General features: G+C 44.6%; 2 protein-coding genes across 4 annotated transcripts in view; one reads left to right on the forward strand and one right to left on the reverse strand.

The window, feature by feature from the left end:
* DCAF1 (DDB1 and CUL4 associated factor 1) overlaps positions 1 to 18,626 on the forward strand; it is a 52,194-nt gene extending 33,568 nt beyond the window's left edge. For 2 of the 3 annotated variants that reach the window (XM_048956987.1, XM_048956990.1), the window contains 2 exons: positions 12,079 to 12,334; positions 18,170 to 18,626. In XM_048956987.1, coding sequence (XP_048812944.1) covers positions 12,079 to 12,334; positions 18,170 to 18,228 — 315 coding nt within the window. In that variant the 3' untranslated portion in view covers positions 18,229 to 18,626. The other variant, XM_048956989.1, reaches the window with a different exon arrangement.
* A 2,218-nt stretch (positions 18,627 to 20,844) lies between these two features.
* RBM15B (RNA binding motif protein 15B) lies at positions 20,845 to 27,117 on the reverse strand. Its single transcript, XM_048956994.1, has one exon. It carries the CDS (start codon positions 26,931 to 26,933, stop codon positions 24,201 to 24,203), a length of 2,733 nt encoding a protein of 910 aa, XP_048812951.1. The 5' UTR covers positions 26,934 to 27,117; the 3' UTR covers positions 20,845 to 24,200.
* Positions 27,118 to 27,181: the final 64 nt, after the last annotated feature.

The following is a 27,181-nucleotide window of genomic DNA, read 5'->3' on the forward strand; positions in this document are numbered from 1 at the left end:
GATGTCCAGTAGAGACAGTAGTATTTTGAGGTTCTCCTTTTCTTCAATCTAAGTGTGCCCAGGTCTTGCAGTGGAATATAACTTGTCACCAGTTTCCAAGGGAGGTGTGTGAGTAATGCAGTGAAACTGCACACTACTTCTAGAAAGCAAAACGCCTTACAAGTCTTAAATAAAGCTCTAGGTTTACATTGGGATGTGTTGCTTTTCCTTCTCGGATCAACCACTTTGAACTCTAACAACCTGACAGAAGAGCTAAGAACTTCAGTAATTGCTCCTTGGGGCACTGTTGGTAGAATACAAAGCAGTGCAGAACATTTAAAAGAATATAATGAGAATCAAAGACAAACTTGTAGCTCTTCGGGGATCAGGTGTTTTTTGTGTTTTATTTTTTTTTGAACAGGCAAGAACTTTATGCTTCAGCTCCTCAAAGATTTTAAATGCATTATTCTCTTTTCTCTGGTTGTCTGCATTGTAGGAAATCATTTATTTATATTTCCTATGAGAAAAGCTGACTTCATATTTTTCCAATAAGTACCTTTTTTAAAAAAAACAAAACAAAACAAACAAACAAAAAAGAAAAAACAGCGGAACATACGCTTATGTGTGGAAAACTGGCTTTTTCATACTCTTTTTGTCTTTGAGGCTAGGCTGAGACTTACTTTCTGGCTCAGAAGACTGGACAATAGATCCATGGAAAGAGGAATTTTTTTTTTCCAACTAGTCATTACTTATAGAATTTCACTGTCGTTCTTAAGATGAAGCAATAGTTTACACACACAACTTATCTCTGTGAGCTGCGAAGTTGAACTTTTAGGGTTCTTAGAAAATCGTGCATCACTGTAATTGTCCTTAGAGGATTCAGTTTAGCAACTTGTATTCAGCTGAAGAACTTTTAGATTGAGTGAGGAATAGAATTTCCTGTGAAGCAGTGAGCAGGGGGAAAAAATTACTGTTCCTTCTGAAGTGTTTCTGCTTTATAGCCATCTAGTGCTTCCCTTTAGTCATTAGGTTCTATTTTTGTCTCTGCTTCCACCATTTTTGTCTCTGTAAAGTGTATTTTAGGAAGCTTGTTCACATTCTACTTGTGAAATCTCAAGAAGTACTTTGTAGCAAAAATTAATTTTGCATTGTACAACGATTAACTACCAGCTATTGGGACACTGTTTTGTGATATCACTGGTAAGTGACAGCTGAAGTGGAGATCTCTGTTTGTGATGAGAACGAAGTCTGAGTGCTATTGGTTCTAGGCTGTAACATAAAGGTACCAAGCAATGATAAGAGATCTGTCATCCATTAAATGTGTCTGGGGAAGCTTCCTGTTGTACAAATAAATGTGGCCCTAGGCATAATTCAAGTGTGCTAGAAGCTTATCAGTAAAGTTGATGGGAGTACTCAAGCAAAGCTGTGTCTGGGGTTAGTTTGCAAACTAAAACTGATTAGTCAATACTTTCATAATTGCTCTTTTTTGTAGTCTTTTTTTCTGGAGTGTATAAATGTCTCCTGGGCAGGATCTGTCTCTTAGGGATGATTGGAATCTAACTTCCTTGGTAAGAGCAGTTTGACTTCAACATAATGTCTGTGCATCCGAATTCTGTTAAATCTGTGTTTAACAGAACAAACTGTAAACAGCAAGGTTTTCTCTGTTCTGTTGCTGTCCAGTCAGGCTCGTTCAAGCCTTATGACTGATTTAGGTTTACAGAATATAGCTTTTGTCTCTGGAGAGACAATTGAGCAGGATGTAGAAAATTCCCAGAATAAATGCAATATCTCCAGCTGTCTTCTCTGTTAAAGCCAACTGGAATAACTCCCTTCCATATGAAAATAGGTTATCTGTATATACATACACAGATGGAAGAGTATACTGCTTTCTTAGTTACTTTTCTGTGATCTAGACTTTGAAATATTGGAAATATGCTTTCAAACTTGTTGAAACTTGTCACAGATATTCTAAAATATCTTCTGGCTTTTTGATCTTTTTCATGTAATCGGTGTGGGGGAAAATTAATGTGAATCAGTGTTAATTATGGTATCTCTCTGGCCAAGAGTTTCAGAGCAGATATTAATCTGTTTGGCCCCTGTATCTTCACTCTTGGTTTTCTGCAGTTATATTTCTGTGTATGACATACACTGGCCCATGAGAACAGGTTTTTTTTTTTTTTTTTTACCTGTACAGAAAGCAATAAACATTCTAATAGAAGCATGTTTGCTTGTGTAAGCCCTGCTTGGACATCATGTGATGCTGAAAGTCACATTTAAAAACTTGGTTTGAGGAAAGTTAACCAAAAGAATTGTGGGCAAGAACATCTACCTGGCGTTTTGACAAGTGTCAGCAATAGGTCTGAATTTTCAAAAAGCAAAGACTGAGCCCTTAAAAATAAGCAATGTACTCCTGCTATCTTTAAATGCCTTCTCTTATTTAAGAAGCAAAACAATTATATTACTTCCCCTTTCTGAAGTTAAACCTTGTAAAACCAACTGATCTGTTAGGTAAATTACCCTCTAATTAAACTGTTAGGCTGATTTTGCTGGCTTGTGTTTGATGCTGTTGCGATGAAGATCTCTGGTTTAGCCTGAAGTGTTTGAGAAGAGCATCAGTGCTGTTATGTCAGCTGGCTGTTACGTATTAGATCTTAGGAAAGCTGCCTCTTCCTAGTTCTGACAGGTAATCCAGTGTTGTCAGGCCTTGTTAAGCATAATGAATGCTGCATGGATGTTGGTGTGGTCACTGAGGGAGGGTGAAGAGGTAACATACTTGGCAGCAGCCAGTTTGTGAGCTTTTTATTTGTTGGATGTTATACTCTTGTAGAGAATACTAGTCCTGCATTGAGCTTTCATTAGCTTAAATTATTTTTTATTTATATATTTATTTATTAAAAAAAAATTTAATGCAGTGTTATTTTACTGTTGGATGAATATTGAAAGGGATCCGTCAGTGACATGCAAGTATTCACATGTTCAGTCTGCAGGGAACTAAGCTGAGCTCCCCATTACTCAGTCTCCTTCCTCCTGCATTTGCCACTGCTTTGATTATACTCAGACTTAGGCTTCTCAAAAATAAGATGGATATTTGATCTATTGATACAGATGCTGTACCATTTTTTTGTTAGCTTATTTGATTCTTTATTTATTTCCCTTTCTTAACTGGTTGGTCTCTGCTGTCTGCTGTAGTGAGGCAGAGCAGGAGTTTCTGAAGAGATGGTGCAAAGAAAAGGGCATGTACTGACGTGGCCTGGAAGTGCTGCGTGGCGTTTGCTGTGCTGCAGAAATGGAGACCTAAAATGAGTGAATTGGCTGACCATAGAGTGCAGTCAAAACTGGGAAACTTAAGTTGGGTTACAGGATTTGTAGTCTGTATTTTCACCTTTTTAGTTTAGATTTTGTTTTTTGTTTTTTTTTTCCCCTCATGTTAGTTCTTTAAGACCTCTTTTCTCTGTAGTTTTAATGTGAATAATGTTGCATCTGTGAGGCTCAAGTGTTCTTCTCAGTTATTCTTGTTTCTAGAGAGAGATGTATGATTCCAACAGCAGATTGCCACACTTAGCTGTCCCTGTCCTATAAAGCGTGTTCTGCTTTTTTTGCCAGAACTGAAGAACTTAATAATCCTGAAGTGTTTCTGAGCTATCTAAATGTTGATGGTAGGTGTGTAACTTGTCTTTTTTTTACATTGGTTTGGAAAAATTCTGGGTGATGTGAAATGAAACCTTTGGAGTTGAGGGAAAGAGTACTTGAAAGAATTGGTGTTCTAACGCCTTGTTTAGTCAACGTAGGGAAATGTTTTTCTCAACTTTCTTTGTATGGTTTCAATTTATTTTAGGATTTTACTCCTATCTACTTGCAACAGCAATTGCATTGTATTTTTATTGTTGTTGCTTTGATACAGTTTTGTTCTTGTGTGGATACCCGTTTGTGGAGATAGAGAGGGGAACTTCAATCCACTTCAATCCATTTGGCAGCTGGTGCCAGATCACCACTGCGATCTGGTGTTTCTCGGCAATGGCTGAATGATGACTTGCACATTCCTCAAAGCAATCGGTGACTCTGAAGTTAGATTATCATCGGATGTATAGGGTCATGTCATGATGAGAACATTTCATAGGCAAAACAGTATTGCTCAGAGTCCCCACTGAGCGTGCTGATCCAGCAGAGGGTTTTGTCTATGATGAATGAAAAAACATCCATGACAGATACACAAGTAGTTGTTGTTAGACAGACTTAACCTGCTTATACAGACAAAGAGAGTAACTGCTTTTTATTTCTTCACTACATGCTGTATGCTGTGTGCTGTCTCCTGTATTAAATCTGAACGTATCTACTTCTGCATAGAAGGATATGGTAAGATTCCTTGCTTGTTCGTATAGTAACTGCTGTACATTCCCAGGCTTCTATGTTTGTAGCTCTGTAACCTAAATGGCTATGAAGAAGTAGAAATTCTAACACTGAAGTAGCCAAGAAGGTAAAAATAGATGAAGGAGATGGATACTTAGAATTAATTGAATGGGGTGATAATAGGAAGTGAGTTCGGGCTTGCTAGCTTTTGGGGAAAGAGAGGGACTGGGTTATTCAGGAGGCTTAGCCCTGCTCCCCCACACTCCCAGAAGGACTGTTGGCTATACATATGTATACATAAGCTTTCTTTTTGCTGCCCATTGTTCTGGGAATGTGAAGAAGTAGGTGGGGGGAGGAAACTGGATAGAAGACTCTAAAAGTAATTGGAAAGCAAATGTTGTCACTTCTGAGAAGTGTGCAGCAAAGGATGAGAAAGTACTAATGTGCTACTTTAGACTTTGGAATTGTCACAAGGTATGACAAGGGGATCATCTGTAGAGAAAGAGAAATGGCTAGAAGATGGAGAGACTTTTTTCCCTACAGAGAAATTACTCTTCAGTGAACTTGTATTTGAACAACAAATGTTCTTTTTTTTTATGGAAACATACTGATACTTTCTAAGAGGCTAGATTACTAGACATTGGTTTGCTTTTCTCTAGGAGTAACTTGGAGGAAGAGGATGAAAGAGAAGAAAAAGTAAGCTAGTAGGTGCAAAAGCAAATAAATGTTTATAAAAAAAAAAAAAAAGGACTGGGAAACACTTTTTTTTTTTTTTTACAAAAAAACTAGAGAAAGACAACTGTTTATATAAGCAGGTGTTTATTAGCAGGCAATTAGACTTACAGAACTATTAAAAAAAACAAAAAAACCAAAAAAAACCAGAAGTAAATTAAATATGAGCTGAAGATTTGAAAAAGCAACAAAAGCTTCACTGTTTGACCACTTTGTGGGTAGAGGAAAAAGTGGCCTCTTAAAATAAGAGTAGAGTAATATCATTCAGTAGGTTTCAAACAGAGCGTTGCAATGGGGAATGTGTTTTCAGAGAGGAGTTGCTGGGAAGCACCTGCAAAGGAGAATTGTTGTTTTGGATGTGGTGACAGGAGGTGAGCATGGGGCTGGGGTAGGAGCAACCGTGGGTCCATGGCAGCTGAATGGTTCATACAACAGTAGCAAAAAAAGGCTGGGCAGAGGTCTGTTAATGTAAATACTTGTTTTGGATCAAATCCTAGCAGAGGAAGAAAAGAATGAGTTGAGAAATCTCAAATTCTGTTCATCTTGTCTAGAAAACTGTTGAATTCAAGAAATATAAGAAACAGTATTAAAAGTCTCAAGACAGCTTATAAAGTAAGCTGATATATTTGTATTTCTGTTGTAGCTCTTATCACTCTCTTAATGAGAAATAAGCAAAGTTTGGAAGTTGCACAAAAAGCATTCTGGTTACTTAGACTACAGGTATAGAAAGTTGTTTTGTTAATGTTTTGGTTTAGTGTTTTGGTTTAGTGTTTAATGTATTAAATGGAAGAAAATTCTATTTCTTAGTTATTTGAAGCTTTGTTTCAATGTCATTAAGTTAGCAGATGCTCACTTCAGTTCAAGGACAGATAAGGAAGTACACCATGGGGATTCAGTGGTATTCAGTGGATATATACTTACTAAATTATATATGAAGTGTTACAGGCAGACCATGGCCTGAAATTTTCATAGTGACCAATGTCCTTGAGGTGTTGGGGAACCTACAAGATGTTGCAGAATTTGTGCATATCATCTCAGGGAAGAGGAAATTCTGATCAACCATAGTTATGCAAATCCTGGGACATCTGATATTAGTTTTCTGTGTGTTGCCATCAGCGTATTGTCCTGTCAACAGTGTTGTCCTGTCTGCTGAATAGAAATAGTTTCTCCAAATTCACCAATAACTCTGAGAATTGATGCACAAGTGGATTAATACATAAAGGGAATAGTGTATGATTTAGAAAATAAACTCAGGAAGTTCAGAAAGTGTTATTTTCTTAGACAAGTATGTAAAGAGGCAGAGAATACTATGCTTTAATGACCCTCTGGCAAAGTTTCTCCTGGGAAGCTGCAGTAAGGAGAATGTTCAACAACTTCTAGAGGACTCAGAAGCTTTTCTCTTCAGGATTGTTTATCTGAGAAGGTTTGCTAATCCACTTCTAGTGGTGCCATTACCTGTGGTCCTCATATGCAAAATGTAATTTGGGATAAGGTTTTTGGTGGTTTTTTTTTTGTTTGTTTGTTTGTTTTTTTTTTTTATTTGCTAGGAGCACAAGAGACTTGCAACATTTGCTTGAAATGTTTGGTTTTATTGATCTGCAGTGCTGTAAGCCACACTTCCAGAAAGCACTTTGTATGTGCAATGATAGAATGTTAATCTGCAGAGCAGAAATGCGTTAAAAGTTCTGTGGTTTCATGTGTGACAGTGGGGAAAGAAGGAGAAGGTCTCCCTAGCTCCTTTTCAATTTCCTGTCCCCTTTTTGGGGGGAAGGAAAATAAAAACAACCCAAGTAAGATAGGGAAAGATAACAAATTTACTGCAACGAGTAAAAGAATGTAAGATAATGAGATAAAATGGGAGTTAATAATAATAAATAATAAATTGAAAACGTGGGAGAGAAGGATTTTCTGACTGCTGCTAAATGCTAAATACTGGAAGCGAAGAGAGCGGTCCGCTCCCATCGCCCAGAATCAGGAATGTTGAAGGCCCTTGGGAGCTGTAGTCTGTCCCTTCTCAGTGTTCTTTCCTCTTGAAGAGCCAGAATTCACATGAGACTGCTAGAAACACAGGACGAGGAAGTACAGCTCCGCAGTGCTCTGTGCTCCAGCACCCAACAGCTTGCTGCATGAGGTCATCATATGGAATGCTGATAAAATCAGGACACCAGTTAACATGTATTTTGCATCAGTGTTTAAAGAAGTGAAAGATGGAGGTTTTCCTGAGCCTTCTGTTGAGAGATGAACAGCAGTGAGTATGTTAAGTATCAATAACCTGTACTACTCAAAAAGACAAATTAGTGAGTTTATGTGCAAAATGAATGGGTGAAGGAGAACAGTAAGACAGTCTGTGGTGGAGGTGAGGGTCTGTAAAGTGAAATGCATGCAAGTGAAACTGCATGCAGACTTGAACAGTATCTAAGTAAATACACAAAGCTGGAACCAGACCAAAAGTTACTTACTGAGCTGGGTATGAATACTTGACAACAAGCATTTCTTGCTACGGAGCTGCCTCTCCCATTTATGCCATTCCTTTAGAGGATGTCCTGTAACTATAAACAACGAATCAATTGAACCGAGCCTACTGGGCTTTCTGAATATTTACATAAACTGGATAGTAGAATTAAGTTACTAGTAGTTTGCTTTGAGGTATCTTGATGTCCTTTGCAATGTAAATGGCCTATCTGATTCTCTAAGATGCCTAGCTTTTCTTGTACAGCTCTGTAAGTCTGCCTGTGTTGTAGGCAAGTTCAAGAGCTGATGTAAATCACTGCTGCTATCTTAGATCATCTTTGAAGTAGTTTGCGAGGCATAGACTGTGTTGTGATTTATTTGGTACAGTGTGAGTGAACAAGTGAATTTTGGTGAGCCAGGGAGTGTTGAGAGGTCTCCCTAAGTGGCACAACGTGCTTTTGGATTGAGCTGCAGGGCAGTCTTGCCCTAGAAGAACAGGTAATTCCTGCATTGTTTATACTTGTATAACACATGTAACTGATGACATCATACAAAAATGAGATATCTTCTTAAGACTTAGAGTTAAACATATGAACCCTTTGTTTAGATATATTTTTCAGCTTAAGTTCATCTCTGTTAATTTTTTTTTCAAATTCTAATTCAGTGAGACAGTTTTAAACAGGGGCCTTGTCCCTTTGCAGACATTCTGCTTATCTGTGGATAGTTATTCTGCATGAAAGGTGAATAATTCCTCTTTTCATCCCCTTGTAATTCCTCTGTTTTGTTGGTCTTTTGTTCACTTTACATTGTCAGCTTTATATTTATTGCCTTATTTTTGAAGCCTTTGTGTTTTGTGGGAGTGAAGACATCACTGCAGGTATTTATGCAGAGAAGTAGGGCAAGGTAGCCTTGTTGTGTATGCAGTAGAGTGGGTGTTTATTAAATTATCATTCCTTGATTATAATTGCTGTTCTTTGTTCATGAAGAATAGAAGGAGTTAGCCATCCAGGTGAATGGATACTGTAGTAACTTCTGCACTGCAGCTTTTATGTGGTGACATTTCTATATGCTGGCCATTAGGAGGAGCATCACCGGTGTGGTATTGTGAAACTTACCTTGAAAAATCCTAGTATTTACAATCACTGCTTTACAGCTGTGTTTTTAGATCCATACACACGAGTATTACCTATGTAATATACATGCAATTTGTATACTCTATAGGTATACATCTATAAATCCTAATTCTAATAGAATATATAATTATGAATGTGAGTCTCAGTAGAGATCACTAGGTACTGTAGTCTAAACTGTTCTGCTCCTTGCATCTAACTATTAAGGTAAAGCTCCCTTAAGTTAATCCTGAAGTATTTACAAGCAAGTAGTGCACCAGAGTCATTGTAACTAAAACAGGTAGTGAAGCTGGGCTTCATCGTATCCCTCTGATGTTACCTCTCCACTTGAAAGAGAGCGTTAGATCTTCCTTTCTCTATGATAGCCTCAGGCTGGGAGTGTTAAGCCAGCCTGCTGGGTCCTGGTATGGCTGTATTGTAATAACAGGTCACCTCACAGCAGAGCAGTCCCACAAATGCCAGACAGTGAGTCAGAGTGCTGCTAGCAAGGTAGAATGTTTTCTGGAGGGAAGGTTATAAGACAGTCAGTTTAATTCTACAATACTTGCACTGTCTGGAAAGATAAAGATAACTGGCAGCTCTTAAGTGATGCCTGTTGAGGGGGAAAGAATATTCTCTAAAGAAGCAGAGAAGGATGTGAGGACTACAGGAACATTTCAAGTTCTGAGCTCAGCAGCTTTTACAAAGAACCCAAACCTGAGGGACATTTTCAGGCATCTAGAGGAGTTAGTGATGGTTAAAACAGTTCCTTGAGCGGGTGGTGGTGGTGGTGTTCTCTGGGTTTATTTTGTTTTCAGTAATGTGGTGTATGCTGATTCCTGTGTGCCATGGAGTACAGGCACTTGCTTTGCACAGATGTGTGCTGGTTTTTCTGTCTAGCAGCACCTGTGCTCAAGGCTCTTGTTAGCTACTTATGAGGCAGGGGCATCCTTTGAAGATTTCTCCATCACAAATTCAGATGTGATTTGGGATGACTGTCATACCTTCCTTGTGACATTGCACAAGGCTTTTTCACTGTTCTTTGCCTTATACACGTAATCAGTGAAGGCATACCGTATTTATCTGTGTGGGGATCCTATGTGAGAGACACTTGTGGTATCTGATGAGGCTACAGCCTCAATATGCATCAGTAAGACCGAGTGTCACTTACAGATAGCAGAAGCAGCACAGATTCCTGGCTCCTGTTTGTGTCTGTTAAAACATGACTCAGTGTAGGTTCACTCCTCTTGAACATCTGTGGCATTCAGCTCACAACCCACAGTGAGCACGTTGTGTAGCACTCTTTCCGTCACACACACAGACAGGACTTCCTGTAGTGTGGCTTTCACATTATTTTCTGGTTCTGCTTTACTGTTAAGATCTGATATATATATATTTTTTTCCTTAGGTGGTTTTTGAGTGAGTGTGGATGGATTTTGAGCGTGTGCCTCAGATTAAGTAATTTAAACTGGAAAGAAGGCGGCATTGACTTCAGTTGTCAAGCATTCTGTTCCTATTTGTATTTTTGTAAGGGATTTTTCCTCATTGGTTGATACGATCCTTCAAAGTTAATTTGTACCTAAATATATCCTTCCTCTAATTCTCTAGCCAAAAGAAATCTTTAGTTTCATACAAATGTTATTTCATTCTGTAGTTAAATTACGATATTGTCTTGCCTTAAGCTTGAATGACAATGCTGATATAACACTTTTTCAGAATCCTTTAGGCTTCAACTACATAAACTTTAAATGAATCTCATAGACTGTATAGCTTTTTCTTAATGTCTGTAATTTTTCATCTGTCTCTAGATGCTGGCGTTCATTTTTTTTCTGAACTTTAAAAATGAATTGATTCAGTCCTTTGCAGATTCAGGGTTTAGAGGCTGAAAAAAGAAAACAAACTCCCTTGTCTTTTCAGTTTTTAATCAGATTTAAATCCTCAGTGGAGTAATAAAGTTTTAGACATTTAGGCATATGCTTAGAACAAAACCAGAAGGTTTTTATATTTAGTTCCATGTATTTCACTAGAAAGGAGGAAAATTGTGCTTAATACAGCACTGCAGTTTGAAACAGTGAACTGCAAGATATTCCCACTCCCAGCATGTATACAACTCCAAAAGCAATGTGCTTCTGAGAATTCATTGACTCACAGTAAAGTTTTCAGTTGCTGAAAATAAGGCCTTCACATAGGCTGCCATAACCTTACTTTTAATGTAAACACCTTCAGAAGGAGTGTGGAGCAAACTGCTGTTTTTGTTCTGTAATCTCTGTTTTAGGCAACAGAGGATCACCTCAGATCAGTAGAAGAGACTGGGCTGCCTTTTGCAAGGGGAGAGACAATAGAACATGCCCACGCTTTTTGACATTCTTTGTTTCTTATGACGGATGCTGGATGTGTGGTTGTTGTGTTTTTTTTTTTCCCTATAGCACTGACTGAAGAAAAAGTAGGTTGAGTGGTGGCTGTAAAAGTAAGGCTTTTTCATTTTCAGATCCATAAAGCAAAAAGCAGTAGTTAAAGCAACAGTATGAGTACAGTGAACTTGAAGACCAAACTAACTCCTGCAGTAGATTGTTAATTATCTACCTTAACTGCTTCATAGTTTTCAGAATGTGCTCTCTTCCTAAGCAGAGGGGCATTTAAGACTTGAGAACTGCTTTCCTGCTACGTGAGGACATTCTGTTAGAGCAAAATACTCCGAGGAGATGTGCACATTTAGTGAACCCTTTCCTTGAGTCTTGGAGTCTTCCTGGAGCTCAGCCTGTAATGGCATTCTCAACTTCTCGTTTGTCTGGAAGAATGATAGGATTGTAATGGCTTCTTCCCACTCAGCTTTATCAGCTAATGAATTTATGGGTTTGGCCTGTACTATCAGTATTCAGTTGCTTTATTGAATGCAAATTCTTATGTCTTAGTAGGAAAAATAAAGCTCTTGATCTGCAGATAAGTGCCAAAGATGAACATTTTGAACTGCTTTGGGCAAGTCTAGCATCTTCAGCTGGATGGTTCTGGGATTGGTATAGGCTGATAGTATCTTTTGCTACATTTTGCATCTCACCTAAATCAGGATGAGACAGAACATCCATGCTGTGTGCTATCTGATGCAAAGGGGAAGTTCTTACCCAGTTGAAACTAAAGCACTTTGCACAAGACTAGCAACAAAGCTATGGATTACTGGGTTTTACTGCTTGTCCTTCTCAGGACTGCTTTATGGTGATGTATTGGCAGTATTGGAGAGGAGCTTGACCCAGTGGTATCCATGTTGCAGTAACATTTTGCAGGTCAAACTCTGCAAGCCTGCTAATAATCCAGCATGTGCACTATTCGGTACTTGTAAAGAGAAAGTATAGATGATCTCTGGATGTGGGGAGAAGTAGAATCTATAGGTGTGCTTTTTTCAGTTATTCTTAAGCCATTTTGCATTTGTTTTCTTGTCCACAATGGACTGGTTTTGTCTTTGTAGGAGGAAGAAGAACAAGAGGAAGAAGATGATGATGAAGATGATGATGATACAGATGACCTTGATGAACTAGATACAGACCAGCTACTGGAGGCTGAGTTGGAGGAGGATGAGAACAATGAGAATGCTGGTGAGGATGGAGAAAATGACTTTTCGCCCTCCGACGATGAGGAACTTGCCAACCTCCTGGAAGAGGGTGATGAGGGTGAAGATGAAGACTCTGATGCTGATGAGGAAGTTGAGCTGATTCTTGGAGATAGTAAGTACCTTTACCAGCTTGGTAACCACAGGTGACCATTTAATGTCATGTCCTCCATTTAATGTCATGACAAACATGCAGATCTAACTGAATCGACTTAGCTGACTTTTACCCTCACTGGTGTGTAAGGCACAGTACATCATGCTTGCTTACCCATAGCCTCTCATAGCCAGCTGTCAGTAAAAACAATTGTTATCTGAGAGAGCAACTCAGTGAATTCTGGAAAAGAAGGTATTTCCGTTCTTCAAGAGCTCCCAGCTGTGTGTGTGAAATCTTAAAAGGTGGGCCAGGAAACAACATAGGAGAAGCCATGTCTGTTTGCTTGTCCTGCACTTTGAGGGGTCTCTGGTTGAACCTGTCACTTCACTTCTCTACCTTATTTGTGCCTGTTAGGACAGTGAAGCCTTCTTTCTCTTCTGCAGTTGCTTAAAGTGTGAAGTCAACATGTCATTTCTGACTTTGCATCCTTTTTTCTGCTACTAACGTAACTTTTGAGATAAAATTGAAATTCTTTTCTTTTTTTTCTGGCATAGATACAGAAAGTTGAAAAATTAACAGAGACTGTGAGTGTAAGAAAGAAAGGTCTAAGCTCTTTACCTAGCATTTCAGTTTGGAAAAAGGCTTACAAGAAAAAGAAGGTGAGTTGTAGTGTCAGGCTTGGTGTTTGTGCCATCAGATTCTGTTCTTTTTATTTTTTTTCCCTAAATCTAAATCTTTTTGAGTTCCAAGGTGTGAATCACAGAATCACAGAATTGTAGGGGTTGGAGGGGACCTCAGTGATCATCGAGTCCAACCCCCCTGCCAAAGTAGGTTCCCTACACCAGGTCGCACAGGTAGAAATCCAGGCAGGTCTTGAACATCTCCAGAGAAGGAGACTCCACCACCTCCCTGGGCAGCCTGTTCCAGTGCTCCATCACCTCACTGTAAAGAAGTTCTTGCGCACATTGGTGCAGAACTTCCTATGCTGCAGTTTCCGGCCGTTTCCCCTTGTCCTGTCTCCACTCACCACTGAAAAGAGTCTGGCCTCAACATTCTGCCCCCACACCTTAGATACTTATAGATCTGGATCAGGTCCCCTCTCAGTCTTCTTTTCTCAAGGCTGAACAGACCCAGTTCACTCAGCCTTTCTTCATAAGAGAGATGCTCCAGGCCCTTCACCATCTTCGTGGCCCTCTGCTGGACTCTTTCCAAGAGATCCCTGTCTTTTTTGTACTGGGGAGCCCAGAACTGGACACAGTACTCCAGATGAGGCCTCACCAGGGCAGAGTAGAGGGGGAGGATCACCTCCCTCGACCTGCTGGCCACGCTCTTTTTAATGCATCCCAGGATGCCATTGGCCCTCTTGGCCACAAGGGCACACTGCTGGCTCATGGCCAACCTGTCGTCCACCAAGACACCCAGGTCCCTCTCTGCAGAGCTCCCCTCCAGCAGGTCATCCCCTGTACCGGTACCGGTGCATGCAATTATTCCTCCCCAGATGCAAGACTCTACACTTGCTTTTGTTAAACCTCATCCGGTTTTTTTCTGCCCAGCTCTCAGCCTGTCCAGGTCTTGCTGAATGGCAGCACGGCCTTCAGGCTGTCAGCCAATCCTCCCAACTTCGTATCATCAGCAAACTTGCTGAGGGTGGCCACCATCCCCTCATCAAGATCATTGATGAAGATGTTGAACAAGACTGGACCCAGCACCGACCCCTGAGGAACACCGCTGGTTACAGGCCTCCAACCAGACTCTGCACCGCCAACGATGACCCTCTGCACTCTGCCAGTCAGCCAGTTCTCAACCCACCTCACTGTCCACTCATCTATCCCACACTTCCTCAGTTTTGTTATAAGGATGTTGTAGGGGACAGTATCAAATGCCTTGCTGAAATCAAGGTAGACTACATCCACTGCTCTCCCCCCATCCACCCAGCCAGAGACAACATCATAAAAGGCTACCAGGTTGGTCAAGCACGACCTCCCCCTGGTGAACCTGTGCTGACTACTCTTGATAACCTCCTTTTCCTCCAGTTGTCTAGAGATGACATATACTACAAGCTGTTCCATCACCTTTTCAGGGACAGAGGTGAGGCTGACTGGCCTATAATTGCCTGGATCTTCCTTCTTGCCCTTTTTGAAGACCGGAGTGACATTGGCTATCCTGCAGTCTTCAGGCACCTCCCCCATCCTCGAAGACCTCTCAAAAATGACCAAAAGCGGTTCAGCAATCACCTCTGCCAGCTCCCTCAGCTCCCATGGATGAATCCCATCGGGTCCCATGGATGCATCCCATCGGGTCCCATGGATTTGTGAACATTGGTGTTGCCTAGGCGCTCTCGGACCACCTCTTCCCTGACTGAAGGAAGGTCTTCCATTCCCCAGAATCTCTCACTAACCTCCAGGGTCATGTATTCCTGAGGGGGAGCTTTTTCACTGAAGATAGGAGCAAAGAAGGCATTCAGTATCTCCGCCTTCTCAGCATCCCCCGTTACCAGAACACCTCCGTCACTTAGCAGGGGAGCCACATTCTCCCTAGTCTTCTTTCTACTGTTAACGTACTTAAAAAAAAAAAAAAAACCTTTTTTATTATCCTTTATCCCCTTCGCCAGATTAAATTTCAGGTGGGCTTTAGCCTTCCTCGTCGCATCCCTGCAGGCCCTGACAACATTCCTATATTCTTCCCAAGTAGTCAGACCCTTTTTCCACATTTCATGGGCCGCCTTCTTTCCTTTGAGTTTGCGCACGAGCTCCTTGCTCATCCACACAGGTCTCCTGTCACCCTTTCCTGATTTCTTCCTCACAGGGATGCACTGATCCTGAGCTTGTAAGAAGAGCTGCTTAAATGCCGACCAGCTCTCACAAGCCACTTTACCTTCTAACATGGATAGCCCACGGGATAGCTCCAAGTAGGTCCCGGAAGAGATCAAAGTTGGCTCTCCTGAAGTCCAGGGTAGCAATCCTACTTTTTGCTTTACTTCTTCCACTCAGGATCTTGAACTCCACCATCTTGTGGTCACTACAGCCCAAGCTCCCCCCGACCTTTACTTCCCTGACAAGCCCTTCTCTATTAGTGAGAATAAGGTCCAGCGGTACCCCTCTCCTTGTCGATTCCTCAACCACCTGCATCAGGAAGTTGTCATCAACACATTGCAGGAACCGTCTGGATCGCGCGTGCCTGGCCACATTGCTTTTCCAGCAAATATCTGGATGATTGAAGTCCCCCATAAGCACCAGCGTCTGGGATCGTGACGCTGCTTGCAGTTGCTCGTGGAAGGTCTCATCAACCTCCTCCTCCTGATCGGGGGGCCTGTAGCACACTCCCACAACAGTGTCAGCCACTCAATGCTACCTAACAGTTACTTCAGTGCTTTGCAGAACACTGCAGATTACAAAATGTCCACGTGTGTATGTTGTTAATGGATAGAGCCATTTGGGATTTGGTATTGCAGCAGAGCTCCCTGTTCTTCTCTGTTTTGGTTGAATCTCCCTACACAAGTGTGCTTCAAAATAAATAGTTCAAAAAACAACTGAAATGGGAGTGAGCAGCTTTCTTGTCTCATGACTTAGAAGAGATTGCTTCCTTTTCAGCAACAATCCATGGAGAAACTCTTAAGTATAAATTTGCTTTGTTTCTCCACTGTTAACTCTTTGGGTTGAGTAGGTCCGTTTATCTTGCCCAAAGCAATTTGTGCACTGAGCCCAGAAACTTGTTCCTGGGCAAGGAGGTTTGTCTTTTTTGAAGTGGACATGGCATATATGTATGATAGATGAGAATTCCACATTCTTCTTCCATGTCCAGGACAGGAGTCACCTTGGAATGTGCTGAATTCAAGTATCTGCGATGATGCCTTTTCATCAGCATGGCTGACTTTGTCTCATCAGTTTCTTCTATAATCTGAAATGGCAATTTCCAGGCAGGTCTTACAAGCTTCTTCCAAGCAGTTAACTGCAATCAGGTTTACTTTTAGATTTGAGCTTTACATCTGTAAGGTTATATGGTGGACTGGAGCATAAGGAGCTAGGAAGTCCATCTTCAAAGCTTTCCTCTGGTGCTCTTAGGTAAGAGCAACTTTTTCAGTTGCTTTTATTCTCCAGAGCTTCTGGATTGTTATCTCCCACGGACTTCTTTCCCTCTTACTGTGGAAGTGTGGCTACTAGCGTTTAGTAGCTCTCCTTGTGTTGCTCTGGGAGCACAGATCACCCTTCAGTTCATGGTCAGCATGCTGGAAGGTGAGACTAGAGCTGGTCACAGTGAAAAGCACCTGGCAGTATGAGGAGGGGCATTGCTGTTCTGCAGCTGTGGTTACTTGCCCCACTTCTTAGCATTACGTGCTTGCTCCTGGGCAGTCTGTACTTTCCTTGGAGCTTCTTTAAGCAGTTCAGAAGTAATTGCTCCTTCTCCCCCTGTTCTTCACGGGGAAATAGCACACTCATGAATGAGTATGGCTCCAGTACTGGGTGCATCAGAGACTTGGGGAATTGAGGCCAGAAAGATCAGCTTATTTCCAAGTAATTTTTAATCAGAAGGACAAGCTTCCTGTAAAGTCCTCTGGTGGGCCTGGAAAAGAAGTGTGCAGGATACTCCAGCAGTCAGCTGTCTGTACAGATTGCCAGTGTGGTGTAGGATAACTTTATCTTCAGTTTGGGCATTCAGTTTTTCTCTTCCTTCTTAAAAGCTTTCCTTCTTAGAAGCTTTCTCAGAGAAGAGGGTTGGGGAAAAGGGTTTGTGCCCTCTGGTGCTTGCCTGTGATTTTTTTTTTTTTTTTTTCCTTAAGAATATCATCTGAGAAGGTTGAATGTTCCAGAAAGCCTTGCTTACCTTAACAGGCATTATAGAGATCCAGTATAGCGATGGCTAAATGGAAGTCTTGGTGTCTTTTTTTCTTCCCTAACTATTTTTAACACCTAGTTAACTGCAGCATCCAGTGAATTTACATAGGAGAAAGAACCATCGTCATCTCCAAGGTAAGGCAGGAAGTTTCCTTGATGCCAGAGCTGCTGCTACTTCCCTCTTGTGCAACTGAGGAAGGGGAGATTTTCTACAAAAAAGCAAGTGTGTGTGTGTGTGTGTGTGTATTTGCTTTTGGCAAATCCTTTCATGCTCTCATCCTGTACCACAGGGAAGAAAAACCAGCAAAGACACAATGTTCAGAAGTAGGTTATGGGTCACTGTTATTGAGCATCATGTACTTACATGAATTCATGGTAACCTTTAGGCTGCTAGAGGAAGGTGCTAGTTTTGAGTGCATAGACTGCATCTCTTCTGAGGGGAGGTATCCCACTGTTATGTGCTGCTGGGACCATCGGACTAGTTAGAACCTAATGCTGAAGAAGTCTGGGTCCAGCTTGCTGAGTAATTAATTAGCCCCATGAACATTATACAGAGGCCATGTTTAACCACATTGGATTAGTGGAACTGTCAAACTTGCTTTGAAATGACAGCTGTGAGAAACAGCTGTCCAGCCCCAAGCACAAAGAGCTGTGGGGTGGATGCAGCACGATGGCTTTTAGATGGGCACCCTAAGTTGTGCAGGCAGCTCGTGTGCAGGTAACTTCCTCCCGGTATACTTCTGTCTTGTAAGGAGAAAATACTGCCAGCTAATAGAAACTGCACTTGCTAGAGCTGCTGCTGTCCTCTTCCCTGTACTTTAACAGGGAGGAAAAAGCTATGGTGCAGATTTGTTAACTGCTTTTGGTTGATTTTAAATGCATTAATAGGGCTAGCTGCCTTCCTCGTTGCTGAGGTGCTGCTGGTCCCAAGCAGCTGGTGGCCATCTCTTATGAGTTAGTGCCTTGCTTAGCTGCCCTGCTGACTGTCTGCTGACTGAACATAACCTACGTGTCTCCTTTTCAGCTGACAGCTCCGATAATTCCGACTTGGAAGATGACATAATCTTGACTCTGAACGAGTGAGGAGCGAGTGTTAGGTGGGGTGCTGCCAGGAGGAAACACTCCCTTCCCAGCAGAAGACCAGAGACCAAATTGGAAACGGATTTTGAGCACCCCAACCCTTTTCCTCCTGGAAAAACCTGAGGAACTTCAGCTCATCCGCTGTGTTGGTTTGAGTCAGTTTGAGGCTCAGAGCAAAGTCTGAAGCTCTTCAATAAAGAGAACTGGGGTTAGGCCTCTTTTCTCTCTGCCTTTTTTTTTAATTTTTATTTTAGGCTGAGATGACTCTCCTCGTCAAGGAAACTTCTGAAGATATTTCACAGTATATTTTCTTTGTATAAAGTTCTTTCCTAAAGAACAGAAATAGTTTTATATATATATATATTAAAAAAAAAAAGGCAGGTGTTATAGTGAAGAGGGAATGAACTGATGAACTTTGTATTCCTGTAGTATGTTATTACTGTGGGGTAGGTCTGGGGGAAACAAATTGTTTAAAATTTAAAGAGAGGCATTTTTATGCAACTACTAAATAAGAGGATTGTTGTTTCTAAAGTTGTTGAGGAATGAGAATATTTTTATTTTAAATATGATTTTATTTTTTAAAAACCACAAGTGTTACTGCCTGCAAGGTCTCTGTGTTTCAGATGAAGTGGGCCTCCAGAGAGTTCTGGGGGTGTTTGGTAACTGGATGAACAGGCTGTATAAAGCAGGGATTCTCGCTGTGATACCAGCTCTATAGAAGGCTGATGGAAAGCCTGGCTTGCCCTAATTGGAGCCTGAGGATGTGGGAATCTGGGATTAAAGTTTGAGCGCGCTTTTTTTTTTTTTTTTTTTCCAACCCCCATTTACCCTTTGTGGTTACAGTTTTTTAATCTTTTTTTTTGTTCTTCCCTTTTTGCCCTCTGTGTGGAAACTACAAATTGAAGGCCTTTTTTCTTTAATGTAAAGTGTATTTATTAAAAAAACAAATACAAGTCCTGTCTCTGTCTATGGCCGTGAGATGTTGCCATGCAATCCTCTGCCACCCATACAGAAGCAGTGCTCTGCCTAGCAGCAGAATGTGCAGGAGAGCAGCTGCAATAAAGGGCAGAGTAAACAAGAGGTGAGATTTCAGAGGGCACAGGCTCCACCCTGCTCTGGTCTGTAAGGACTCCTAGACCTACTGGACCTGTGGCACATCTTGCCCACGGCTTCAAATCTGCCATGTCAGCTTGCCTGCCAGCCTTGAATTTTCCACAGAAGTTTCAAGCAGCACAGCAGTTTTGCTGCTTGCTATGTGAGTGCTGCTGGTGTCCCTTGAAGATGCACCAGAATATCCAGTCTGCAGCCCAGTTGCAGGAGGGGCAGGGAGCTCAGTGCCTTGCTGCTGTCTGGCAGCAGCTGCCGTGGACTCCTATTCACATGTGGTTTGGCATCAGGTGGATTGCCTTCTGGCTGTACTGGAGGAAGGCAGATGAGGTGCTCCTGCACATAAATGACAGTGGATTCTGTCCTTTGAAAAGGGGGGGAAATTCAGTTGTGTGCTGTGCAGTTAAACACTCATCTACAGCTTAATGCTGTGAGTTGAAACTGACGGGTAAGTGTGCTTTTCACTTGTTTGGACAAGACCACTGAAATGCGCTCTTTATGCTCAGGTGTTCAGAGAATATCCACTCAACTTCTTACCTTTTCTCTCTTTCAGCCACTTTCAGAATAGGGGTTGAGGCAGAGCAGGGAGCTGAAGGCTTCTCACTCCTTGATGCTACGTCAAGTTTTCCATAACAAACAGTGCTCATTTCAACAAAGACTGAAGGATTAATTGTTCATAGAAGAAGAACCTCCTTTTTAACCCAGAGAAAGGATAGCTTTCCTTCCAGTATTGCATCTGCCTAAGCACTTACCCGGGAGTGCTTGTAAATAATTGAAAAGATAGAGTTCTGCTGCAGTTTTTAATGGGCAGTTGCGACCTACCGGACCTATAAAGATGAACAAGTTGTGATTGCTGCAGCATTTAAGACCAGCCATTGGAGCAATGTTTTGGTTAGACAGAGAGTTGAAAACAGGATCTGCCATGCATCAGCTGTGCAAGTCAGCCTCTACCTTATCAAAACACGTCTTATACAACTCTACTTTAAAAATGTGCTGCTCAGGAGGACAGGAAAAAAAAATATGAAGCTCTACTACTAGTGAGAGGAGATGTTGTGCCAGCTGTGCATATTGTTCTGGCATTATACCACAGCTGTAACTATCTGCATCTGTTGCTACCTTGGAGCAGTTTGCCAACTATTCTTATGAGACAGAAATGAATGCCTAACAGGCAGAGCTCCTGTTTATAAAATTTGCGTTGAAACTGTGCCACTGTAAGAACAAATGTAATCCTCCCACAATCCTCCCCTACCCCCATCTAACTGTAGTGAATAGAGCCAAAGGGAGCAGGTCTGGGGCCTAACAACTGCAGCTGAAGTGACAGAGCCTGGCTCACTGCCACTACGTGGGGCCTGGGGCATTTACTGGGCTGTGCTAGGCCTTGTGTGTGTGTGCCCTGCTTCTGTAAGGCGAGGTTGAGCCTCAGCCTGTGCTGTCACACACACTGACCCAGCCCAAGGGCATGTTTCAGCCTTCCTCTGCTGCAGTGCAGGGCCGTTTAGCACACATCTGCAGCATAGCAAATGGGCTGCTGGGGCAAGAAGCTAAAGCTTGGCCATGGTACTCTAGGATTAAAAAAAGACAGCAAACCATTGATGTTAGAAGCAGTGGTGTTTTCTGGGTTTTTTCTGGACAGGTGTTAAAAAAGATGCCATTCAGTCTGAACACTCTTGGACCACCCTGCCTCCCCTCCTCCCGCTTTGCCCACATACACAGCCCTATTGCATTACCTTACTGCAACAGGTGTACAGCTGTGAGACACCCGCGTTGCACGTGGTGCAGCCCAAGCAGCCAAGCAGTGACTGTGGCTTTGTGGCTGGGAAGCTCAGGTCTAGTAGGGGGTGGAAAGGACCCCGCAGCTCCGTCAGTACAACCCCCTGGTAGAGCAGGTTCTCTACAGCAGGTCGCACAGGGAAGCATCCTGGTGACTCTTGAATATTTTCAGAGGATGAGACTCCACAGGCTCTTCAGGCAGCCTGTTCCAGTGCTCTGTAACCCCCTGAAAAAACTTTTCTCATGTTTGTCTGGAACTTCCTTTGTTCCAGTTTGTTCCCATTGCTCCTTGTCTGATTATTGGGCACCACCAAAAAGAACTTGGCCTCATCTGCTTGACTTGCCCATTAGGTTGATTACATTACAGGCATTGATTACATCTCTCACCTTTCTCCAGGTTGACCAGCCCCTGGGGCTCTCAGTGATTCCTCACAAGGAAGTTGCTCCAGGCCCTTAACCATCATTGTCACTCTGCTGCTCTCTCTACAGCAGTTCCCTGTCTTTTGTGCAGTGAGGAGCCCAAAACTGGATGCAGCACTCCATGCACTCCAGTTTTGGGCACAGCAGAGGGGAGGATCACCTCCTTCGCCCTGCTGGCCACACTCTTTGTAACACACCCCCAGGAACCATTGTCCTTCTTGGCCACCTGGGCATATTGCTGGCTCATGGCCAACCTGCTGCCCACCAGGAGCCACAGGTCCTTCTGTGCACAGCTCCTCTGCAGCAGCTCGGCCCTTCCTCAGGTGTAGGACCCTGCACTTGCTCTTGCTAAATCTCATAAGGTTCCCTTCTGCCCAACTTACAAAACAGCCCAAACCCTCTGCTATTACTTGTCTCAAAAGGAAAGTGGGAGATGGGGTATCTGTGCTGGTTCCTTGGCTCTGTTAGCAGAGATGTGCAACTTCCAGAAGCCATCAGGCGCTTGCTGGGACCCTACTGCAAACTGCTGCGACAGTGGGGACATGGACACTACACAGGGTGCTCCCTGACAAAAACCTCTGGTCACATTGACTCTGGCCATAAGGGACATCTAAAAACACTTGGGTTTCAGATGACACTTAGACGTTACACTTACTAACATTTGGCACTGTCTATGTTACAACAGGGGTGAGGACTAGGTCACAAGGTGAAAAGTCATCCTTGTAACCATGTAACATCAGGAGCAGGCCAGCTGCCCTGTGCCCTGTAGTACTGCTGCCCTGCAAACCTGCTCAGCGCCTGGGCCCTTGTCACTGTTTTCAGGCCCTTAGTTCTTAGTACAGAGTTATATTTTATGGGCTACAGACACCAAAGTGAAATATCCCCTCATAAGCACACTAACTCATTAGTATACAATCACAGTATTAAATGTTTAAAAATAAATAAATAAATAAAACCAATAATCATAATTGTTGACACCAATACATTATTAAATTAAGCTGACGATGTCCCTGCTGTGAAACTGCAGGGTTGAAAATTAAAAACAAAGAGAGGCATCATTAAGCTGAGTTACAGTCCTGTGTGTGTAGGGTTTGACTGCCGCTCACTTGAGAGCACAGCTCTGAAGTGCCTTTGGCAGCAGTGAGTCTGCTTGCTCAGAGACCGCTTGTGAGGAGGGCCTGGGTTCTGGCTCTGCCAGGGTTTTGTTCACTTGCTTACCACCAAAGCTTCAACAAACAAACAACCAACAAAAAACAAAACCAAAAAAAATCCCTGCAATTCTAAAGAGAAAGTTCAGAATGTAGTGCTTCTAATGCCACACAATTTCCTGTAAGCCTCTTGAAATCTGGAGGCGTGATTTTAAAAAATACAAAATCCCCAAGCTGAGTAGTGCAGTTTAACTCAAATTTGAAATAGTTACATCCTCAAGTCACCCAGAAACCAGCCCTGCATGTCCAGGCTCTCTGGAATGACTGTCTCATGCCACAGACAGACACAGTGAAGAACCTCAGCTTAAATTCCTGTTCTTGCTCTGCAGACAGCTTCCTCGTGGGCACACACCATGCTTCTAGATGACAGCCAGAGTTGTTTATATTTTTGCATGCTTGCAAATAAATTTTAACTTAAAAAAAAAAAAAGAAAAAACCTTTGCAGTTTATCTTGCAATAAAGGATTTCAGATAGTGAACATGATGGCTATAAAAAGGGGCACCCACAGTTCACAAAACAACTTGGTGCCCTTTATTTGTTTGTCTGCATCTAATACAGGCCCAAGAGGTTTCCCCTTTCAATGATATTTTTTCTCATGCTTGATTTATTTCTCTTTTTACAGAAACCAGGAACATCAGGCCTCATCTGTTCTGTTGAGGTTGTACAGGATTGACTCCTTAGTAGCAAACTTTTTGCCCAATTATCAACTGTAATTATTATTATTATTATTATTATTATTATTATTATTATTTGGTGTATAAAGAAGATTTCTATTCTCAGTCAGGTTTTGCTTCCTTGAAAGGATCTGTCACCAAATGGAGTAGCAACAGAAATCGTAGAATCACAGAATGGCCTGGGTTGAAAAGGACCACAGTGATCATCCAGTTTCAACCCCCTGCTATGTGCAGGGTCACCAACAACCAGACCAGGCTGCCCAGAGCCACATCCAGCCTGGCCTTGAAATGCACCAAGATTTAAATTTGCTAAATAAAAAACAAACAGGACAAAAACAAGAAAGCAAGACCAACCTCTCAGTCTCCCATAGGGCACAATGACAAATCCCCCTTCCCGTCCCACCTGGCAGGACACCAGAAAGAGACTGAGGAGGTGTAGGCTGGAGGCTGAGGGGCTGGGCTGGGCCCCCATCAGCGGGCAGCACAGGGCAGCAGCCCTCCCAGGCCTTAAGAACCAGGATAGCGCACAAGTTTAGAAATCCATCAGTGAACAAGGCTTTACTGACGACTTTTTCATACAGTTAAAAAATAAAAATACAGAACAACAGCAGACAGTGTCACGTATTAAAAACGAATGAAATGGGCACTATTTAAATGGTATTAAAATTAATTAGAAACTAAAAATCTTAGCACTTCGGTTGAGGTGTTCTGAGCCTCCACCAAAATGATTGGCCTTAAAAACAACGGGTTTGTGTGACACACAAAGAAAACATGGAATTTGAAAAGACAGTGTGGGCTAGGCAGTGTCTTTGACTATAACTATCACCATATGTTCTTCTTCCAACTTCCCCAATGTCCTTAGTGCTGACTGGAGGTACTGCTGAGAGAATTCACAAGGAGGGAACGCATAAAGCATGCCTGTGCTGTCTCTGCCCTTCGCTCCTCCCACGGGCAGGCTGATAACCCCAGCAGCCTGCTTCTGTTTCAAGTAGGAGACCAGATTCCTGAGCAGCCGTCGCTGCAAGCCGGGCTCGACCACGGGAAAGGTCCCCTCGGCCCCCGCGTTCCCCGGGGCAGACTGCGTCGCCAGGAGCACAGCGTAGCCATTGGGGCTGCCTTGTTTGATACGGCGAGTCACTTCATCCAGCTTGGGCTGGTCGAGCCGAAGTCTCTGAGCGATTTTGAGCTGCGTGAGCTTCCCACCAGACAAATGGTCTTTGAGGAGTCCATTGATGACACCGAGGTCTCCCTCCAGAATGTGCATAGATGTGGGGAAGCAGCTGTTTTTTAGCACGAGAAGCCCATTCCAAGCAAGTTGCAGCGTCTGAGCGTATTCTGACAAATTCTTTAACTTTTTGGTCTCAGATTTTGGCTCCTCGTGAGTTTTTGATTCTGATTCACCAGTTCGATGATTGCGTTCGCTGTCCCTTTTTTTAGGCTGCGGAGCATCGGATGCCTCACGATGGGGTTTCTCCTCAGTTGTGTGACGATTGTTCTGAAGGGAGTTACTCTGCTCTTTCTCAGTTCCGGATTCTGTAGTGTGATTCTCTTTGCGGGCCCGCTCCGGGCTGCGGTCTAAAGCTGGCCCACTGGCCTTTGTCCTGCTTCTGTCCTCGTAAGGCGAGTGAGTAGTCCTGCCACGGTCACTGGAAAGGCTCCGTCGTTTCCGCCGCTCTTCCCACAGTTTGGGCACAGTGCGATCGCTGTCACTGGCCCATCGCTCTCCACTCCGGCTACGCACTGATCGGCTGTAGCTCTCCAAGTTGTTTCTGCGTTCAGCGTTTTTGGCAGGACTGGCCCAGTCTGCCTCTGCAAAGCTCCTGTCTCTGTCCGAGTACAGGAGATGTGGAGGAGTCCTATCTCGCACCCTCAAGTCTTGCTCTAGGCTTCTGTGTCTGCTATACCCATCAGCAAGCAGTTCGTAGTGCACAGGGAGAGGTGCAGGCTGGTACGGCTGTGGGTATCTCGTCTCTTCTGCTTTGGCAAAATCCACACGAAGTCTCCTCTCTGGCCCGCCCAAGGGAAAGCCTCTCATCTGCGCGCAGGCGGCCTGGGCAGCGTCCAAGCTTTCATACTGGATATACGCAAAACTGTCTCCCTTCACATAGTCAATAGTCCTGATGCTGCCAAAGCGGTCAAACTCCCTTGCCAGGGCAGCTAGAGAAGTACTGGGGCCAAGACCACCCACCCACAGCCGGGTAGTAGGGTTGGCTTTACCGTAGCCAATTTTGATAGGGTTCCTGCCGACAACGCGGCCTGACATTGCGACCTTGGCCCGATGCGCCATGTCTAAGTTTTGGAACTTGAGGAAAGCGTAAGCCCCACCTTGGCCGCGGGCAGGACGCTTGATCACCACTTCTTCAATGATGCCGTACTTCTCGAAGGCACGTCTCAGCTCCACCTCTGAGACGTTGTGGTCCAAGTTGCCGATGAAGAGGTTGCGGGTGGCTCTCTGATCATCCTCCGGCATCAGGTCTTCCTCGGCCACGATGGGGTAGCTGTAGGGCCGGCCGCGCTCGTCATACAGCCCATAGTAATCCAGGGCCCGCTCCCGCTCCCGGGAGAGCCCGATGGCGGCGGCCTCCAGCGCGAAGGCAGCGGCGGCAGCGTGCGCATGGCGGGGCCGCGGCTCCCGCAGCAAAGGGCTGGTGACGGGTGAAAGCGACCGCTGCTTGTACTGGTAGGCGCCGTGCAGAGGTGGCAGGTAGCCCAGGGGCTCCGGTGAGGGCGCGGGGGGCGGCGTGCGGCTCCTGCGGCCCCCACGCAGGTACACGGGCTCCACCTTGAGTGGCCGGTCGTAGAGGAGCAGCTGGCGGGCCCGGGCGTGCCGGCGGGCGTCGCGGGCGTCCCCGGGGTGTCGGAAGTTGACGTAGGCGACGCGGCCGAGCTCGGGCGTGTGGGAGAGCTTGACGCTGATGTCCCCGGCGCCCCCCCCCGCGAAGCGCTGGAAGAGGCGGAACAGCCCGTCCTCCAGCAGCTGGTCGGGCAGGGCCGCGCTCAGCCCGCTCACCAGCAGCGTCTTGTACTCACAGGAGCCGGGCGGCTCCCCGGACAGCCCCGCCGAGCCCCCCAGCGGCGCCAGCAGCAGCGAGGGCGCGGCGCCCGGCGGCGGCCCGGCCAGTAGCAGCGAAGGGGCCACCACGGCGCCGGGCAGGGCCTTGGCCTTGGGCACGCCGAGCGCGCGGGACGACGACGACGATGAGGATGACGAGGGGGCGGCCTGGCCGCGGGCGCCCGAGGCCGAGCCGCTCGCCGCCGGGCGGTGGTTGGAGTCGGCGCCGCCGGCGCGCTCATCGCCGCGGTGGCTGCGGGAGCCGGAGCCGCCTCCGCCGCTTCCTCCGCTTCCTCCGCCGCCGCCGCCGCCGCCGGGCGTGGACTTGTCCCGGCTGCTGCGGGAGGCGCCCGAGCTGCGGTGCAGGCCGCGCCGGCTGCTGCTTTCGCGCTCGCGCTCGCGCGGCCTCTTGGCGGCGGCAGCGCGGCCTCCCCCGGCCCCCGGCGGGCTGGCGTCCCGTTCGCTACCGCGCTTCATGGCGCCGGGGCCCTCGGATCAGGAGACGCCTCCGGCGGCCGCCGCCATCTTGGACAAAAGGGAACGAAGGCGGCTCCGGCCGCCGCGCCGCGCGGGCTCTACGTCATCGCCGTGCGCCTCGCCGCATGGCGGCGTAAAGAGCGCGGAGGCGCCGCGCAGCGACGTGCGGGGAAAGCACCTCCCGCCCTCGGCCGCGCGGCCAATGGGAAGGAGCGTGCGCGGCGCGGCCCCGCCCCCGCCCCTCCCCC

The sequence above is a fragment of the Lagopus muta genome, chromosome 11 (genome assembly GCF_023343835.1).
Source record: "Lagopus muta isolate bLagMut1 chromosome 11, bLagMut1 primary, whole genome shotgun sequence".
Classification (NCBI taxonomy): domain Eukaryota; kingdom Metazoa; phylum Chordata; class Aves; order Galliformes; family Phasianidae; genus Lagopus; species Lagopus muta.